This window comes from Brassica rapa, chromosome A10 (assembly GCF_000309985.2).
Source record: "Brassica rapa cultivar Chiifu-401-42 chromosome A10, CAAS_Brap_v3.01, whole genome shotgun sequence".
Classification (NCBI taxonomy): domain Eukaryota; kingdom Viridiplantae; phylum Streptophyta; class Magnoliopsida; order Brassicales; family Brassicaceae; genus Brassica; species Brassica rapa.
The window spans coordinates 9270658-9290557 of NC_024804.2; the positions used below are offsets into that span (position 1 = coordinate 9270658).

Below are 19900 nucleotides of genomic sequence, written 5' to 3' on the forward strand. Positions count from 1 at the left end.
TTTGTTTTAAATTAATATTATTATTAAATATTAAACCGGCTCAAACCCGGAATCCGGTATCGATTACAAGTTTGAATACAATAAAATAATCGCTTAATCCGTCTCCATCTAGTCCCCTTAGAGCATCTCCAATGTATTACCCCATTTTTTACTCCAAAATGGTGCAACACCAAAACGGAGTAAGGTTTTACTCCAATGTATTACTCCATTTTCTACTCCAAAAATAATATTTCTTAAATAATTTCATTTTTATTTTATTAATAATTGCAAATAAAATCTTATACTTATAAAAATTTACCAATTAACCCCAATTATTTTATGTTTACGATAATAATTAAAATATAAATTATTTGAATTAAATATTTATTATTAAAAAGTACAAGAAATCATTAAAAAAGACAACATATATATAGGTTCAACAATGAGCATTAGAATATTTTTCCCACAAATGATCAACTAATGCATTTCGTAATGAAAAATGAGCTTCTTTATTTTTGATATTCCTAAATCGAGCAAGAAAATTTTAAAATCGGACATTTTCATCTTCTGCAATTTCAATATCTGGAGGTGGAGCTTCTCTTTCAAGTTCAATTGGTGCATCAAGTTCACGCTCATTTTCATCTTCTGCAATTTCATGTTATTGAATCATTTTAAATATTATTTAAGTAAAAAATAGAAACATTAAAGATTCAAAGGATCATTTTATAAATAAAAAAAGTTCAACTCCAAAATGGAGTAATGGGTAAGATTACTCCATAAATGGAGTAACCCTTGCCATTACTCCATTTTTAACTCCAAAATGGAGTGGGGTTGGAGAAGATTTTACTCCATAATGATGTTTGCAGTTGAAAATGGAGTAGGGTTGGAGATGCCCTTACACAAATCTAACCCGGCGCAGTTCACTAGCCAGTTATGAACGCCACAGAATCGTTCACCGTTCTTTACCGTAGTAAATGTATCCCAGGAAAGGTGAATTAACGGGGGTTACCCACATTGCCGGTGCCTTTCCAAGCCTAAGAGGCCGCAGCCATCCTAGTTGCCCTCCTGCCAGAGTATATGGATACCGATAACTTCATCATCCTCATAACCGACCCGGTCTATGAAGCTCACAATACACCGGACAATCGGGGAGGAATGTATACCTGCCAGTTGCCGAGACCACCAACGAACACATCCTCGAGAAATATGGGATGCAATGACAACAAATCCAGAACACAAGATCTTCAAACCCTGCAAAAAGAAGAAGAGACAATATACCAAAATGTCCAAGTGGATATCTCGGTACTGGGATAATCGACACTTCAACCGGAGCTCCAAGTCACAGGCAGCAGAAACTGACTCTAGCACTACTACCAGAAACACTGGTCCGGATCAGAGAACCTGACCCAGTCCTCCTTGTCTCTGTTCTTCACTTTGATAGAAAGTCGAGAGAAAAAAAAAAACAAAGAAGAGCTGAAGACACCAAACCTCACTCGAAGAGGCATGAACATGAATCCTGGACCATAAGACGCTTTAGCAAACGGAGAGATGCCTCCAGAGGTGAAGCCTACTCCGCCATAGACGACAGAACCAGATAACCAACCCTTGACCACACAGAGGACCTGCAGAGGAGAAGCAGCCACACGACCACCTGTTCCTAAGCGCACTCACCGACGATTGAAGACCGTTTTCTCCCTTGAACAAAGCTGAAACCATGGATCGAGACAAGACACTAAGCCTCAACAACAAAGGAATCACTTCGTAACACCGAATACAATAAAGACTAGAGGAGAGAGCCAGAGAAAGCCTCACACACCACCACCGCTGAGATCCCGAGCAGATCTACAAGATAAAACGCAGATCCGTCGGATATCTCTCCCAAAAGCCGACTCCTTTCACTAAAAAACCCTAGCTTCCTGGTCAAGTTTCCAGAAGGGGTCTTGACCGCCGAATCTATCCCTCCCCGGAAAGATCTAGAATTTCGACGACGCCACACTCGCCACAAACTCGGACAAGAAGACGGCGAAAGGAGAGGTGAGAAGACGAGAAGCAAAGAAAAAAAGAGGAGGAGAAGAAGAGAGACGATGCCTTCGACGCTGGAGCTAACGTACACCGATGCCTCCTAGCGTTAGAGTAGAGACGAAAAAGAGTTCGACGAAAGGTTGGCGAGAAACTTTTGGAGAGAGATAAAAAAGCGTAAATTTTTGTTTTCACAAATTAAGTTTTTTTTATCCATAAAAAGGAATATCTAAACTAAAATAACTTTTTTTCTAATAGTTATGTTGCTCAAATTTTCTTAAATTAAGACTTCGCTACTAATTTGTTGTAAATTCGCGAGAAAAAAAATCATCGAAACCAAGTTTTTTTAAAGACAAATACTTATATAAGATTTGTTTTGTTAATTTTATGAATCATTAATTTATAAATCCGTAATCCTGTATTTATATCTTAACATTTTGATACCATAAGAATATAGATTTTTTAAGAATAAATCAAATTTTAAAATTTTATTAATATGAATACCATACATTCCCAAGGAACCTACAGATTCTGAATCACCTAAAATACACATGTACACTATATGTAAACCAGGTTTTAACATTTAGTTGGTCTACAGCTATTTATCTCATATCAATCTCACTATGGTTCGTAAAATTAAGATCTAATTAAACCGTTTATATCAAGACATTTGATTATTTGTTTTCTGGCAGCCAGACTTTGGATTTTAGAGATTTTCATTGATTTTTGGCATGTCAGTGAATAATTATGAACTAGATCAACAAATTTTAATGTCAACTGATTTTATAAGAAAATTTTTTGTCAGAAAGTGATTTTCTAATTTAAACGTAAAAATATATACTTCCAAAAAAACTGAGTTGTGATGGGACAAAGAAAGAATGAGTCGAGTACCAAACTACGGTTTGAAGAATAAAACACTTTTCTTTGTATTAACCTTTGAATATCGTCAAAGGGCCAGACCAGTAAGAACTCCCTCTTTGAGATCTCATTTCTTTTTGGGATACGTCTCTGTCTTTTTCCAAATCTGAACTCAGCATTACCTGGTTTTGGACCTACTATCACTTAATTGGTTTCTCTCTGTTTATCTCTTTCAACATTTTATTTCTATGTTATGCTTTACAAACAAAAAAGCGACAAATATTGGGTTCCACTAAAGAAATAATTAAGATATGAATTTTAGACTTAACTCATAACGGGGAAAGAAGACAATATAACTTTTCAAAAAGAATTACTAATTGATATATTCATTTATAAAAAAATATTTTGATTAAAAAAATATTTATTTTTAGTTTCTAGTTAATTTTTGTTTGTTTTGTTTGCAATAAATACATTTTATTTTGTTTAAGAGAATATTGTTGAGTTTAAAAATATAACGAGCTCAGCTTGTTATATTCTTATAACCTATTGTAATATTCAGATGTTAAAATTTAATCAAACGTTTATTAAATAGATAACATTTTTCTTATGCATCCAATAATATAATTATTTTGATAACAGTTTCATTTTGTTAATAAGGAATCAAAAAATATTTTTTAATTATTCAATAGCAATTTAAAATTTAAACAATTAATTTTGAAAAAATAATTAAAAAGTTTCTAAGGTTTTTATAACAAAAAATGAATTTTTTTTTCTCAAACTAAAAAAAAATATATTTAAAGATATAAAAAGAATAAATTTATTAAAAAGAGAAATGATATTATTTTCCAACTAAAAACTGAAAACTTTCAAAGACAATTTCATAAATAACACATACTATAAAATCCAAAAAATGTTTATATTTCAATAAAAATTGGTTATAAATTCACAGATAATTTTTAATTGAGCTGTATATATTTATTTGCGATTATTTATATAAATTGTATCCTTCGCGTCTTTAAAATATAAGCGAGATTAACAAAGGTCATTAGCTCAACTAGAAAATACCTTGACTATTGTATTAAAGGTCCCCATTTTGAGTGACCGTTGGAACGAAACTAATATTTCATGTCATGCTTTCGGTCGTGGAGGGATTAGAACCCATACTTCCTGGTAATTCAAAAAAAAGTAAGCAAAATCTATCATGTGGCAGTTAATTTATAATATAACTGCATTGACATTGTAACATCAAAAAATATTTTTTAAATATTATAATACATTTGTGAACGAAAAAATTCAAATCTATGTTGTCACCGCGGCTACCAAACCAATTATGTTAATTTAATTCACAATGGGCTACAACGGCCGCCACCTTTATCACCATTGCGTTATTAAATACCAAAACAAAGCACTCGCGATGAAGAGTCTAAATCCACGTTTAGCTTTTGAATTCTAAGAGCATCAGCAGCAAAGGTTTTTTGCATAAATTTTTCACCAACATAAAATTATAAAAAGTGAAAAAGTAAGAAAGACAAACAAAATATAGAAGAGAGAATAAAGAAACGTCTCGTCTTGAAGTGAAGAGACTATGCAGTCTCGAAGATGAGAAAAAACTTTTTTGACAGATGTAAATTTGTTAACCACTCAGCTGTTTTACAAAAACAAAATATAATATATAATATTAAAAGAGAATCATTCTGAAAAAATCTACTTAAATAAGGTTGTTGCACCCTTTCATTTTTAGTCCAACCTATTATATATAACTAGATATTATAACTGAACTCCTATTATATAGCAACCAAATAATATTTTCCATCATTTAGAAATATATTGTAATCTCTCTTTTAATTGCCCAAAAAAAAAAAAATCTCCCTTTTAATTCTAATATTTTTTTGGATCCACTTTTTTATCTACATATAATACCAAACGTAATTGACCTTTATAGGATCTACAACTTATAACATCTACCATTAACTAACATGCTATACCAATATCAACACTATTAACAAAACAAATTATATCAATGTAGAAGGTTTCATATTATGTTATTAGATTATATATTTGGGGCTGCAATACTAAATTAAAAAATATGCTAAATAAATCTTAAGTCTTATCAACTCAACAAATAAAAATATTATAAAATGCACACCAAATATAATGAGAGAGAGAGTAAAGTTTAATATTTGGGTCTTCGGGCCGAGTTGGATCGATTCCTTTTATATCTTAGACATTTAAACCAACTAGATATTTGAATATTTAAGTTTGGATTTGGGTTGGTTCCGGATCGGTTCAGATTCGTAATTAAAATAATTATAATTTTTGGTTACATGACGAGTCTGACCGATTTGAATATTTAAAACCCGAAAAGATTTGAAATAACCAAAAACACAAAAATACCTGAAACATGAAATTTTTTGAAAACTCAAACAAAACTCTAAAAAGTTCAAATAGTTTATATAACCCAAAACTTTACCCAAAATATGAACTAAAAAACAGAAAATATCTAAAATTTTACTTGAATACCTGAAATATATAAGTAAATTTTGATAGCATCACCTTTTAACTTAAAAATATCCATAATACCAATCTTAAATATCCAGATGTGCCTAATATACACAAAACAATTGGGTACTTTGTTTAGCCGATCGAGTCTCAGATAAAACTCGGACCTAACCGAGACTCGCGGGTTCAAAAGTATATCCAATAAGTACTTTGTTTTAGAAATTGACCAAACTGAATATGTATTTTTGGATCAGTTTTGGTTCAAATTTTTGGGTTCGGATAGAGTACATATGCCTAATAGAAATTTACATAAAAATATACATTGAGAATCTCAAATAAGCTAATTAAATCTAAATAAATATCCTTCTTTGATATAATACGACTCTGTAACGTAATAATGTAGAACAATCTCAAAATGATAATTCATATCAAATTGTGGTTTTTCTTTATAATCCAAAAATCCGCGCTTCAAAGCGCGGGTCAAAATCTAGTTATATGATTAAAGTAACATTTTTAAGAGACTAGAAGGGGTACTCCACGATACTGATGCTCTAACTGTAACGGCCCGATCTTCCAGCGTCCGACCGGAGTTACCGAAAGGGCGTTATAGACATGTGTCTATTCATTTAGACAACCTTACGTGTCCCGTTACTAGTCTCAAAAGTCGACAGACGCATAACCTTCTGTGAAATACTGTCACACTCGTATCCATATACTTCTACTTACAGTCTTGTGCACAGAGAAATGGAAAGGGAGGGAATGAGCAACGGGTTACTCAATCAAGTGACTCTAGACCAACCTGCCCGCATGACACTCTATACTATTATATGCGGAAAATAGGACTGACTAACCACTACAATCAATCAAATGCATTCTATAACATTCTATCGTCATCATTTCCAAGCAATCACAGTTCTATATATACCTTACTAACAACCTAGCGATCAACCAACACATTGAACTCAGTCATTGCTACACATAATTACGATAGACTCGACATACACCTTCACAAAATACTGACTTGACTTCACGCAACTTAGACGTATGGACCTATAGCCGTTTACGGATGTCCCTACGCGTTCCGGCCTAACCTGGAAGGGCGCCTCTTTCGAGCATTCGTCCCCCTCCAGCTTCCTACATGGCTATCCGAGTTGCAGCACGTTGGCCCATCCTGGCACTGTCCACCACCCGGTCATAATAGCCATAATTACGCCACGACTCGGCATTGACTCGATCTTAAGGCGCCTACACCGATCCTGTCAGTCCACGGTCACCGTCCTTTCACAGCCCTTACTTATTTCTATCCCGCCCTCGCGCGGTCCTTTCTCATCTCGCCCACGGGTACCTCATGTTAGGCTAAGTCCCGTGGGCTCCTGCGGGTACCTCGTGTTAGGCTACTGTCCCGCAGGTTCACACATCCTAGATTCTAGACGCCCACCCGTTCTCTGTGGTCCAAACAGGACATCAAGCAAGTTCATTGACACGTCACATTCTTATTCTCATTCACGTTCTCATTCACATTCTCATTACTCATTTCTCATTCACTTTCACATTCTCATTACTCATTTCCCATTCCCTTTCACATTCTCTTGCACTTAGACTCGTACTCATACTCGTTCACTAGACGCCACCTGTTATCGGTGGCTCACACAATACACGTCACACGCTCAAACACAACAGCTGATGGCAAAGGACATCTCATTCACGTACATCATGCAGTGACATTATATTCCAATGACATATTTATCATCTTAAGCATTCACTTCTTTCTAGCAACCTAGCTTTCATTCACAATCATCACATGGGACCGTGCAAACCAATCACACAAGTATCAATCATCAGCCAATCATCACAGCAACACAAAACAGTCCATTTAACAATATGAGGGTTCTTATGCATCATGATCCATTCATCTATCATGCTAACAGTAATCATGATCTATCAACCTAACTCTCAAACAGGGTCTAATAAAACCTAACTCCAACATAAAGAAGTATAGAGTACATGAGAACAAGATGGGTTCGAATTACCTCTAGCCTAGATCTGGATCTGGAAACAAGAGACAAGGGAGAGACGAGATCTTGTCACCACCACCAATCGGCTGCCACCACCACCACCACAACACGGCGCCAGCGAAAGGGAGAGAGAGAGAGAGAGAGAGAGAGAGAGAGAGAGAGAGAGAGAGAAGAAGAAGAAGAAGAAGAGAGAAAAGGAAAAGAGAAGCTTGATGGCTAGGGTTTCTTAGTCTCTCTAAATCTCTGCAGGGCTTTGCTCAAGTTTCAGAATGAGAGAAAAAAGAGAGGAGGCAACTTTATTTATAGGAAATGGAGGGAACCCTAGGTCATTTACCTTAATGGGCTGCAGTCCTAACGAGCTCTCGTTAAAAAAAATTTGGGCCGGGTATCGGGATGTTACACTAACGGTGTGTGGCGATGAAGGCTCTTCGACTCTCAAAATTAATGATGTCCATAACTAAATAAAAACTACTCGACTTTATTAAGATATAGCTTCAATGATTTAAAATTAAATATAGAACTCTAAGAATTTAACTTTAAATTGTGAGTACCAAAACTCTATGACCAACTTGATTGTAATCACTTATCAGAGTTTATATAATTAGATCTGAGATCTCAAGAGTATATATAGATGGGAAATTGGGCTGTATAACCATCAAACAAATTATAATTCATTCTATGTCTAAATACCCTAATACACCAATACACCATGCATCTTTTATATAATAATACTACTATGCCCTCTTACACAACCGGTAAAACATGTAAACAATAAAAAACTAAATTAATAATACTTACCTAACACACATACATCGTGGCCTTTGGAGAATCACATACCTTGTACAACGTGAGTTGTTTCTTCTCCATTTTTATCTGCTGTATAACCACCAAAACCATTTATGGAGTAGCTTTGCCTAGGAGATGGCCATCTGCAACGGCTCGCTTGGCTCATGACGGGAAGCTTTGCGCATCTGAAATCTATGGAGTCGCCGACAACGTAAACGGCACCGCCGCGAGGTTCGTCAACTCTTCCTTCAATCACCGTAATCTTTTCGGTTTATGAGGCGGTTACATGTATGATTCCCACGGATGTTGCCAGTTACACATATCTTTCTCGCTGTGAATGTCCTTGAATTGATCGGAGAAGATGAACAGTTTTTGTAACATTGTGTTCTATTCTATTTTATGTGTATGGAATAGAAATGTATGAATGCTTTATTCATGTTATGTAATGTGAAATAGTCTGTTACTATACTTATTTATCTTGTATCGTTCCATTTGATGATTATTAAAGAAGGTGTTATTTTCTTCACCAATATGTATTATACTATGTATTTTGTTTCATTCTATTTGAGTTTAGGGTTTATATTTGGGTTTAAAGTTTAGTGATTAAGATTTAGGATTTAGTATTTGGAAGGTAGGGGTTGAGATTTGGGTTTAGTGATAGCAGTTTAGAATTTAGTATTCAAAAGTTAGATATGGAATTAGCATTTATGAGTTGTGTGTTGGGTTAGAGCCTATACTATTCAAAAATTAGGTTTGGATTTAGTTTAATATTACACAATAGTATATACTATTTTCAGATTTTGATCATTGGATTTAGGGATTATAATTATGGTTTATATTTGGGTTTAATATTTTAAAGTTTGTTTTGGGTTTAGTATTTTAAAATTTGTTTTGGGTTTAGTATTTAAGAGTTGTAATATGTATTATGAATGTGATATTCATGTTATGTAATTCAAAATAGCATGTAACTATACATTTTTATCATGTATCGTTCCATTTGACGTTTAATAAAGAATATATTATTTTGTTCACCAGTATGAACTATACTATGTATTTTGTTCTATTTTATTTGGGTTTAGAGTTTGTACTTGGATTTAGGGTTTAGTTATTAAGATTTAGATTTTAGTTTGTAGAAAGTGGTGTTGAAGTTTGGGTTTAGTGATCCTATCATGTATTGTTTCATTTGATGATTAATAAAAAGTGTTTTATTTTGTTCACCAATATGTACTATACTATGTATTTTGTTTTATTCTATTTGGGTTTAGGCTCTATACTTGGGTTTAGAGTTTAGTGATTAGGATTTAGGGTTTAGTATTTGGAATGTGTGGGTTGAGGTTTGGGTGTAGTGATAGCAGTTTAGGGTTTAGTATACAAAAGTTGGGTATGGGTTTAGCATTTAGGAGTTGTGTGCTGAGTTAGAGACTTAAAGTCCTATACTATTTCGGTGATATGAAACACATTCTGTATTTTGGATTTAAGGTTTGTATTTAGATTTAGGATCTAGTGTTTAGGGTTTAGGGTTTAGTATTTAGAGGCTTGGAGTACCTGAGGTTGGAATAAAATTTATTATTTAAGGGTTCAGATAGAGTTGATCTTTTATACTATTTTGTTATACGAAATAGAACACTTATGTTTAATAAGTAATGAAATATACCATTTATTGCAAAAGTGTTTTAATTTTATTTACGCTTTACTGTGCATAGTTAATATGTATGTTGTAATTATGAAAGTGATGTGCATGGCTTTGGTACTGTCGTTGTCAATAGTGGCGCGGTAAATATTGGCTACATCTCATTACGTTTGACATCATGCGTAGGGATGTCATTCACCATATATTATTTTGGCCATATCATCTCGAACAACACAAGTCACCGAGTGATTACAGGAAGAATGGATAAAATCGGATAATAATTAACATAAATGTTAGTTATTACATTATGTCAAAATCAATGACATCTACTTAATTTTGATCCCAAAGTTGGTTATTTTCAAATAAAATCCACCATTGATAAAACTTAAACTTTTGTTTTTGTCTTTGTTTTGGTAAAGTTATGCAACAAAATAACATTTGACATAATCGGTTTCTTCGTTCATATTTATTGGTGAGCTTTAAGTATTTGTATCCCTAAAGAATACTTGATGATTTACACGGTAAAACACATGATGGCTATATTTGTATACCGCATACCTTTAGTCCATTTGACATGTATTTTCGAAATGTAAAAGAATAAAAATCGTAAAATGTCCACATTTATCAAATGAAAATAATATTTTGAGATTTTACGTTGTGAGCTTTACGCCGGAAGACAAAAAAATCATCTTAAAAAGAAAAATACAAACAAAAGCTCATATCTAGAAATATTTGGGCTGAAGTAAGAAACTTCACGAGAGCTTCATATCACTAGCCATACACTTCAATGCTAATTTCAAATTAAGAAACCAACACCTCTTTAGTCACTAGAATTAGTATTAATTTCGTCTTTTATTCCTGAAAATGGGACTGTGAAAGAATCACCAAAGTTGCATAAACGTGAATGGAAAAACCTAATGCAAAATAACGATTTAGCCAAAATGTGTGTTTGTTGGCAAAAGGCAAAAACATAATGCCACAAAAAGAGAGAGAGAGAGAAACTGATAATTTTGCCGACTATTCTAAGTTTCTAACCAAAAGAAGGAAAACAAAAGCTCTCCAGTTTCCGAATCATACCAATAGCGTCTTTGCTGTTGCAATCCATTTCTCAAGAATCATTATCATCTACTTCTCTACTGTCAAACAAGTTCGGCAAGAGCTCACTTTTTGATGAAGTAGCCTGATCAGGATTAGTTTCAGCTGCAGTGGCTGTAGCACTCATTTTCTTGTTGCCAAGCTCTAGCTGAAGCTCCTCTGGCACGTCATCAACGGGAGAAACCGTTTTTCCTTCCATTCCACGAGTTTCAGCGTCTTTAGGAGATTCCTCATCCTCAGATAATTCTGATCGCTTAGTCTCATTCTGAAAGAGGTCAAGGCTTAGCGTAGAGCTACATCCCGTGGCCTGAGTCGGATTCGTTTCAAGTGCTGGAAATAAATCAAAGAAAGTAGTAGAAACTTTAGCATTATGAATCTTTAAGTAACGCCGTAGTCAATGTAACAGTTGTCTTACTTGCTCCACAGGCTTCAGATCTCAGGACGGTATGGTCATCTTTGGGTGCATCATCACTGGCAAACTGCGGCATCAGAGAGAGGGTTTGGCCTTCAGGTTCAGTGAGTTTATCCTCTGCAGAAGAGCCGCCAACATCTTTCATCTCTGTATCCATAGGAAGAATATCAGTTTGATTCCCGGCTTCTTTCGTGGACTGAGTGGTTGGAGTTTGTTGGTTTAGAGAGGGAACTTCTCGTGCATACATCTTAGCTTGGGGAAACAAATCAGTTGTTGGAGTAACTGGAGTGACTTTGCCAGGTAAGAAAACAATGCCTTTAAATTGCTTATCCGTGTCAGCGACCTTCACGTTGAGAAAATAGCCAGCCTCGAAAGAACCTTCAACCACACCAGAAACCATCCGACCTATCAGATTCTCAGTAACAGGTGGGTTCAGTTGTTGGACCTCATCACTGCGAGGACGACCCCTTTTCCTCTTACTTGGAATAGATGAGCTAGAGCCTTGATTCGTTTGGTCAAACCTCTCTGGATTATCCATGATCAAAGTCTCCTTCTTGATCAATCAACAACAGTCCTCTGGTGATAAAAAGAAAACAGAAACAAGACTACAACTTTCACTTAAATACTAACTGGTGAAGTAGTAGTGATTGTGATTGTAACATTACAAACAAAGTTTTTGGTGGCCACGTCAGATATATCATATATATTTACGTAAATGTCAAATCCATAAAAAGAAAGAAAACTAGACTTAATTTAAATCCCAATAAAGAATCCATTCTTATTCAACCATAGCAAGTTCCATTTCATGAAATTCAAAGATTGATAATCTATAACACAAACAGAACAACGGCGCCAGATTCCAAACATATCATCCAAGAAACGGAAACTTTCCCGGGAAAATCATCACTTACGGCGACCTTATTTGCCGTAATCCGAGGGAAACAATCACTGTCGCTTCGCCTTCTTCCGTAGATTCTCTCCTTCTTCTTGGTTCCTCTTTCTCCTCGCTTCCCTTCCTCAAATCGAATGTGGAAAACAAAAAAAAAAGTAATTTTATATTTATTTGAATTTTACCTTATATGGGCTGCCACGAATTGTTTCATTCTAAGCCCAGTTAACTCTATTCGCAAATCGCAAGTGTTTTTTGAGAAGCATTGGTGGTGTCGACTCAACGCAATATACAGCTTAGGTCTGGGCATATATTGAACAAAAGAAAATGTAACTTTTTTCTCTAGAAAATCTACTTCTTAAAAACTTGATCCCTCAAAAATTTTTGAAGTAACTTTCAGCACATAAAATTTTTTGAGTTTTTCGTAATCTTGTGTTTTTCATAACGGCGGATCCAGCCTTGTTTTTAAAGAGTGTCAAAAGTTTGGGCTTTACCCCAGCTTAAAACATCTATCTATCTATACTAATAAAGTTGACTAGAAAGACTCCACAATGCGCCACCTCATCGAATGTTATTCCGGCGTTGTTTCATCATTCTTTGTTTCTGAAAAATGGGTTGTCTACTTATGAAAGTCTCATGTTGCATTTGATTTATTTGTTTGGGCCTATCATTATTTCAGAATCTCGGCCCAAAAGTCTTTCTTCTTCGATCAAGTATGATCGGAACAAATTAGCCAACAAAAACTGTTGGTTTACATAACGCCCTCCCCCTGAATTCAGTCAACCACTATAATGATCTCATTAATGTCGTTCTCATCACTACCTCCACTCTCTCGCATTCATTAGTTCACTCACACCACCATGGAAACATCTGAAAACTACAACTATAACTATAAATACCATAGTTGGATTCACTAAAAATCAATAATCCCATCAAATCATTTCGCATTCTCTCTTCTTATCAAAAATAAAATAAATCCACATCCTCTCTCTGCAGTTCAGCTATATTCAATGGACACAATGACCTACTTCTAACTGAATTGAAAGCCGAACGTTGTCCTAAACCAATTGAGGTGCGATTGCTCATGTTGGGAAGGCTTGGAATGCGAAGAAAAAAAGTGAACTCATGGGTGTCGACATGCTCTTGGTAGATGTAAGGTACACACAAAGAAGGTGAGATGAATGGTTAATAATTTCACGAGGCTCTCTGGTGACTCGCGGTTCATGGACCATGGTAAGTATGAAGTATCACATGCAATAACATCAACCCCATAAAATTCTTTCCATAACACGACTTCCCAGAATATCATAATATAACATTCTCTCAAAATGAGGACACAACACAAAAAAAAAAAACACAAAATTGCTCAAAAAATATTTACAATGAAGGTTAAGTTTCGTGCATCTCAACACACTATTTCCATAACAATATTACGCAACAAATAAAAAATTACAATAAAAAAATATGCAAACAAAAAATAAGAAAACATGTGACACCACTTACGTTTCAACTATGCATGAATATAAATTAAGAACCGAAAACCGAATTGAAGGCAACAAAAAAAGACAGTCTAAAACTAAACATAAATTCACAAACAATCGAGCGGTTTATATATTTTTGAAGCTGAAAAATGAAAAATCGTATCATAGAACAAAATAAGAACTTATAATAGGCATTCTATTTAGTTATAAAATTACCATAAAATTCAAATATTATTTATAAACCAAATACCCGAAAGTTTGAAATAAAATAACATGTGCCACCACTAAACATGTGCAACAAATAAATACAATAAAAAATGTGCAAACAAAAAATAACAAAACATGCGCTATCACTATGGTTTCAACTATGCCTCAACATATTAATTAGGAAGAAAAAAGCTGAATCGAAGCCGACAAAAAATGAATCTGAAACTGAAATATTTTCCAAATAACCGAGCAGTTCATATATTTCTGAAACTGAAAAACTGTGTTACAACCGAACAAAGAACCGGATGAGTACTTAAAATATAAATTATATTTTTTTAAAATTACCAAAAAATTATATTGCTAAAATATGAAATACTCGAATATTTATTTATCCAAAATATTTAAAATTATTTGAATTACCGAAATATTAGAATTATCCAAATAGTTTTTGTTTCAATATTAAAATTTATCTGGATTATTTGATATTAAATCCCAAAACTGAAAAAGATCTGATTTTTACCTGAATTATCCAAAATTAACCAAAACCAGAACTGAATTGGAACTAAAAGCTTATTGGATATTAGTTGGTTCTTACGATTGGTACCCAAACTAAACCAAAGACCAAAATAACCAAACTAAAACTAAAGAAAGTTTCATAAATAATTGAATAGTTCATATATTTCTATAACCTAAAAAACAAAAGACCGAGAAAAACAAAATGGAACTGAACCGAAAATTGAACATTCTTGCATAGTTTCAACTGCTTGAGACCAATTCAGCACTTATCTAAAAAAAAACTATACTTAATGATAAACAGTATATATAGTAGATTTTTTTTTAAAATAAACAATAAATTTATAAAATAAATAAACCAGTAATTATATACAAACAGAACTTATGTTTAACCAAATATAATAAATTTCGCGCGAAGCGCGGGAATACCACTAGTTTTTAATAAAAATCAGTAAAAATTGGCATTTAAAAGTTTAACTTTAAACTCAAGAACAGAGGGGTCAAGAAAGGAATCTTGTAGTCAACTAAAGGTATCTTCAATTTCGCTCTATTTTTCACATCTATACTATTAAAATGGAAGGAGTACTAAAAAATCTACTTATAAAAAGTTGTTGGACCTGTTCATTAACTAACAATATTTTTGGTCTTACCATAATATTTGACTAACAATAAATCACCTAAAATTTTTCTAACAATAATTTATTACACCACATCTTTTTGTATATGACAAAGTTATACGACATACCATATCATTTTCTACACAAAAATGATATACGACATATTGATCCATACATGTCTCATTTCACTCAATATAAATAAACTTTCATCCAATATAAATAAACTATATCAATCGTTAATCCAGCAACTATGTAACATTAGACTACATCTTTTCTATACTTTTGTCCTATATTATGAAAAAGTTCATTCACTGTCTCATGTTAATATTTAATCTATACTATTAAATTTACCTAAATCCACCAAGTAAATCATAAGTCTCACGAGTTCAACAAATATAACTCTTATAAAATGCACACAAAATATAATATGAAAGAGTAGGTTTGGGCATCTGTTCTTCTGGTCGGGTATGGATTGGTTCCTTTCGGCTTTAGGTTTTCGGATCCTAAACATTTAGACATAACTAGGTATTTAAAAAATTTTGGTTCGGATTCGAATCCATTCCTTTGGAGTCCGGATCCATAATTTAAATACCTATAACTTTTGGGTATGTAACGGGTCCGAATTGGTTTGAGATTTTTAGAACTCGAAAAACACTCGAAGTACCCAAAAACCCGAAAATACTAAAAACACAAAAAAAATACACGAAAAGATAAACAAATACCTGAAAAAAATATTTGAATTCCAAAAAGAATTTTTTTTACATAAATCTGACCTAAGGAATGGACGATACCTAAAAACATTTTCTTACACCCAAAATATTTATAAAAAAAATTAAAATTTTATGTGGAACTCGAAAGTATAATCGAAAACTTGGATCCGAAACTTAAGAAACTATTCATAATACTGAAAACATATTCGAAATACCAAATACAAATTTGAAATACCCAATATAGCTAATATACACAAACCATATACTTTGGATACACAATTGGGTCTCGGGTAGGATCCATAATCAAACAGAGACCGTGGGTTGAAGAAATAATCAAATATGTACTTTGCCCTGAACCCGGACCCAAACCACAACTATATTTCCGGGTCGATTTTGGTTAGTTTTTCGGATCCGATAAAATGTCCAGGCTTGATAAAACATTTATATAAAAGTGTACATACAAGATCTTATATATACTAATTTATAAATTATATCATTTTAAATAAATGCATATCTTCGATATAATGACTTTGTAACATAAAAATGTACACTAATTCCAAAATACTAATTAAAAAACTTTGTTTACAATCCAAATAAAAACCGGCGTTTTCTAAGCGCGGATCAAAATCTAGTTACAAATTTAAAGCAAAAGTGTTTTAATGGTACACTGTTTCGCGCACTATAATAGAGTGAAAAATGAGTTTTCTAATAAAATAAATTGTTTATTTTCTTTCATCACTCTATTTTGCACTATAAAATAGAGTACTATTGAAGTATAACTCAACTCTATTATAGAGTTGCTCTATTTTACAGTGAAAAATAGAGTGAACCATTTAGAGAAATCTATGTTACTTTCTCATGGTAAGAAATGGCTAAACTTGCAATTATTTGACTTTAACCTGTGTCATTTTTTTATAACATCGATCTGCCTCTGAGCTTTCAAATACACATTTGGGTATTTTTGTATGCAGAAATTCAGTTAATAAATGAGAATTCTAAAATATGTAGTCATTATATTTTATTTTATTTTTAAAATATGTAGTGCAACCTACGTTGTACAGAAGTTTCATCGGACCCCTGCTTCCTGTTTCAGAACCAGAATCATAACTTTTTGAAACATACAGAATTTCGCTTCCAAAATACTTCTAAAATATCTTATTTAAAAAAATGTTAGAAGCTTTCGATTCCGTTTTGGAATTACGCTTCCATTTATAAATCACAATGTCATAAATAAATAAAAAATAAAATTATTTTTGGTTTTATATGAAGTCTAAAATTTATAGTAATAAAATAGAGAGAATATATACATACAAGTATTCAAACTAATACTACAAATTATCTTTATGCATTGACATTTTTTATTAGAGATATAGCATATATATTCAAATATAGTGTGTCAATTATTTATGAAATATTAAAAATAATTAATATAATAGTTTTTTGTCAACTTAATTTTATTTGTATTGTAAAATCATTTAAAAAATTATAAATGAATAAATGCTTTATTTTAAATTTGAATCATATAATTTTAGTCATAAAAATTTATTATATTTTAATATATATATATATATATATATATATATATTTATATATATACGCTTCCAACACGTATCCGCTTTCTAATTTTTTTTTTAAATCTCGTTTCTGCGCTTTCATACGATTCTGCTTCCGCTTCTGCTGCCAAATAATATAGAATAGAACTATACAAGCTATCAATTATGAGTTATATATGCTTTCTCAATCTCTATTTCTAACATTTTTTCATTTTTATTAATATACTGGTGCCGTGTCACGTCCTTATCTCTTTTTCGTTGAAGAATTGGTGTAGCTGATGCTCCGTTTACAAAAAAGCCGGATAAAACAAAGGAAATTATGTGATTTTGTCTGGAAGAATATATGCCAAAACCAACTAATATCTTATCCACATCTCTTTTCACACGATGCCCTTGGTCTACATTTTTTTCTGCACACTAATAATAAACTTATTTATATATACGTATAAAGTTGCATATTTCTGAGAATAAATAACGTAAACTATTGAGAATAGATGATATATACATGTATGTGTATTTAATATATATACGGTTGCTTAATCGAATATTATGACAAGTTAACGAATTGATTCTCGCCAACAAAAGGCATAGTAGATTCAGATAATGTTTGTTGGTTTATTACTTTAATCTAATCAGTCTTTTCGGGCCAAATTTAAGTTAGTAAAACGTGAATTGACCAGTAAGCGAACATAACCCTTACATCATTTTGATCAATCTTTTTTGGTTTGCAGTTACTTAACTTTTCATGTACAATGACGTGATGAAAATCATGAACTAGCTAGTTCTAATGTTTTCTTGTCGGGATTTGTCGGCATAATTATAATAACACATACATTTGGTTCCTTCTTAAATCGATTTGTTGTTGTTGTTATATGCAAAGATATATTTCAACTAAATTATTGTAGACTTGTAGCCTAGTGTTCAACGTCGGCCAATTTTTATCAGATTTAATGTTAATGCCTATATAGTATTTATTTATTGGCAAACAATTTTTTCAAAGGGAATTTAGGTTTTATACCTACAATTTCCCACATGCTTAAAGTTAACATTTGCAGTTTCCAGTTCTAAGAATATCACTTCATATGAAAAATGATTTGAACTGAAAAGACAAAAAAACTAACCCTCTTACGTTACTACTAAACCACCCACAATTTTTTGACGCAATTTAGATACCAGTTTTGACCTAACTAGATAAAGAACCCACGCGATATCACATAGGAGTTCATTTTTTTAAACACATATCACTTTTTAATTTTATATTTTTTTATATAAAGAATTTTAATTCTATTTTCGAAAAAATTCTCATGTCAATACGTAGTATATATGTGTTTATATTCATTTATAGATAATATAAGTAATGAATATTTTATATTTTTAGATTACAACTAAAATAAAATTACGTCAATACCAAAAATGTACATCTTCTATTAATTTATTTACATTTTATAAAATTTTAAATGATATATAATATTTTGAATTAATTAAAATAAATAACACACGTTTAAATTTAATCATTTAATAGTTTAGTAAGGTAAATTATAATGACAAGTATTACATTCATGATTTTTGAAGTCTTTTAAAAATATGAACTGTCAAAACAAGATTATATGTCAACTTTAAGAGATCTTGTACAGTACATATTTTTATTGGTAAATCACACACATTCTTCTTGTGCATTATTTGCATTTTATTTAGTTAAAAATTGAACTTTGATGAATTTGACAATAAAATTCTTTGTTTTCTAATCTATTTTTGAGTTTATTTATTTATATATTGTTATTTTGGTTAGGATTTCTCATTATCCACAATTCTTTATATAGAAGATTAATGGTTGTAATAACTGACAACCAAATATTACAACTTTCATCTAATGATTGCAATACTATCACCAAAAGTTGCAAGGACATATCACTAAATACTATAATTACCAACACTTATAATGGTTCATGACCTATGATTACAATAACCCATTACCAAAAAATATAATCACCAAAAATTACAATGTTTCATTTAATCAATTGCAATTTATTATTTAAGTAAAGGTAATAGTTAAGTTCAACGATTTCAAAGGTTCATTTAAATATCTTACCATCTTTTTTCATTTGAATCTTTGACTATCTTTTAGAATAAAAAGACACATATTTAAAAGAAAGATAACTCTTTAAGAATTATAAAAAGAATATGATACATCATTATGAAAGAAGCATCTTTAAATATTTCCTCTTAAAACTAATAAAATTTATAGATGAAAAAACACATGAGTTAACATTTTTTGTAAACACACATCAATTAATGCGATAATTAAATGATACATCAATTTTTAGACAATATTTAACAAAAAAACTCGTGTCTTTTCATTTTTACTTTGCTAATATCTATTTATTAACATTTCACAAATATTCATAATTGTTTTATATCTAAAACTCAGTGTATTAATATGATAATTTAAATTTCTTAATTTTTATATGAAAATTACATCTCTTAATTTTGTTTACGAGAAAATTGTATTTATTAGTTTTTGATATGAAAATTATGTCTTTTCGTTTATTACTTCGCTTATATAAATTTATTTATACTTCACAACAATAATTGCATTTGTTTTATATCTAAAATAGGTGTATTAATATGAAAATTTAA

The 19900-nt window shown here is 31.9% G+C and overlaps 1 protein-coding gene across 5 annotated transcripts; it reads right to left on the reverse strand.

The window, feature by feature from the left end:
• Positions 1-346: 346 nt before the first annotated feature.
• On the reverse strand, positions 347-19741 carry LOC103844770. Of its 5 annotated transcripts, none has more exons than XM_018655454.2 (4): positions 12205-19741; positions 11297-11869; positions 10864-11211; positions 347-10644 (listed from the first exon to the last, which is right to left on the reverse strand). In XM_018655454.2, the coding sequence occupies exons 2-3, from the start codon at positions 11829-11831 to the stop codon at positions 10895-10897; spliced, it is 852 nt and encodes a 283-aa protein (XP_018510970.1). In that variant the 5' UTR covers positions 11832-11869; positions 12205-19741; the 3' UTR covers positions 347-10644; positions 10864-10894. The 5 variants fall into 5 exon arrangements, with proteins under 5 accessions (XP_018510970.1, XP_018510969.1, XP_009119829.1 ...); XM_018655453.2 differs by having other exon boundaries at positions 347-10656; XM_009121581.3 differs by having other exon boundaries at positions 10611-11211; positions 12211-19741.
• Between the last annotated feature and the right edge of the window lie 159 nt (positions 19742-19900).

Excerpts from the sequence above, each read along its gene's own strand:
- LOC103844770 (XM_018655454.2), bottom strand. The coding sequence starts at position 11,831 with ATGGATAATCCAGAGAGGTTTGACCAAACGAATCAAGGCTCTAGCTCA. Across the intron at positions 11,212-11,296 it reads ATCTGAAGCCTGTGGAGCAA|CACTTGAAACGAATCCGACT; the intron begins GTAAGACAACTG and ends ATTTATTTCCAG.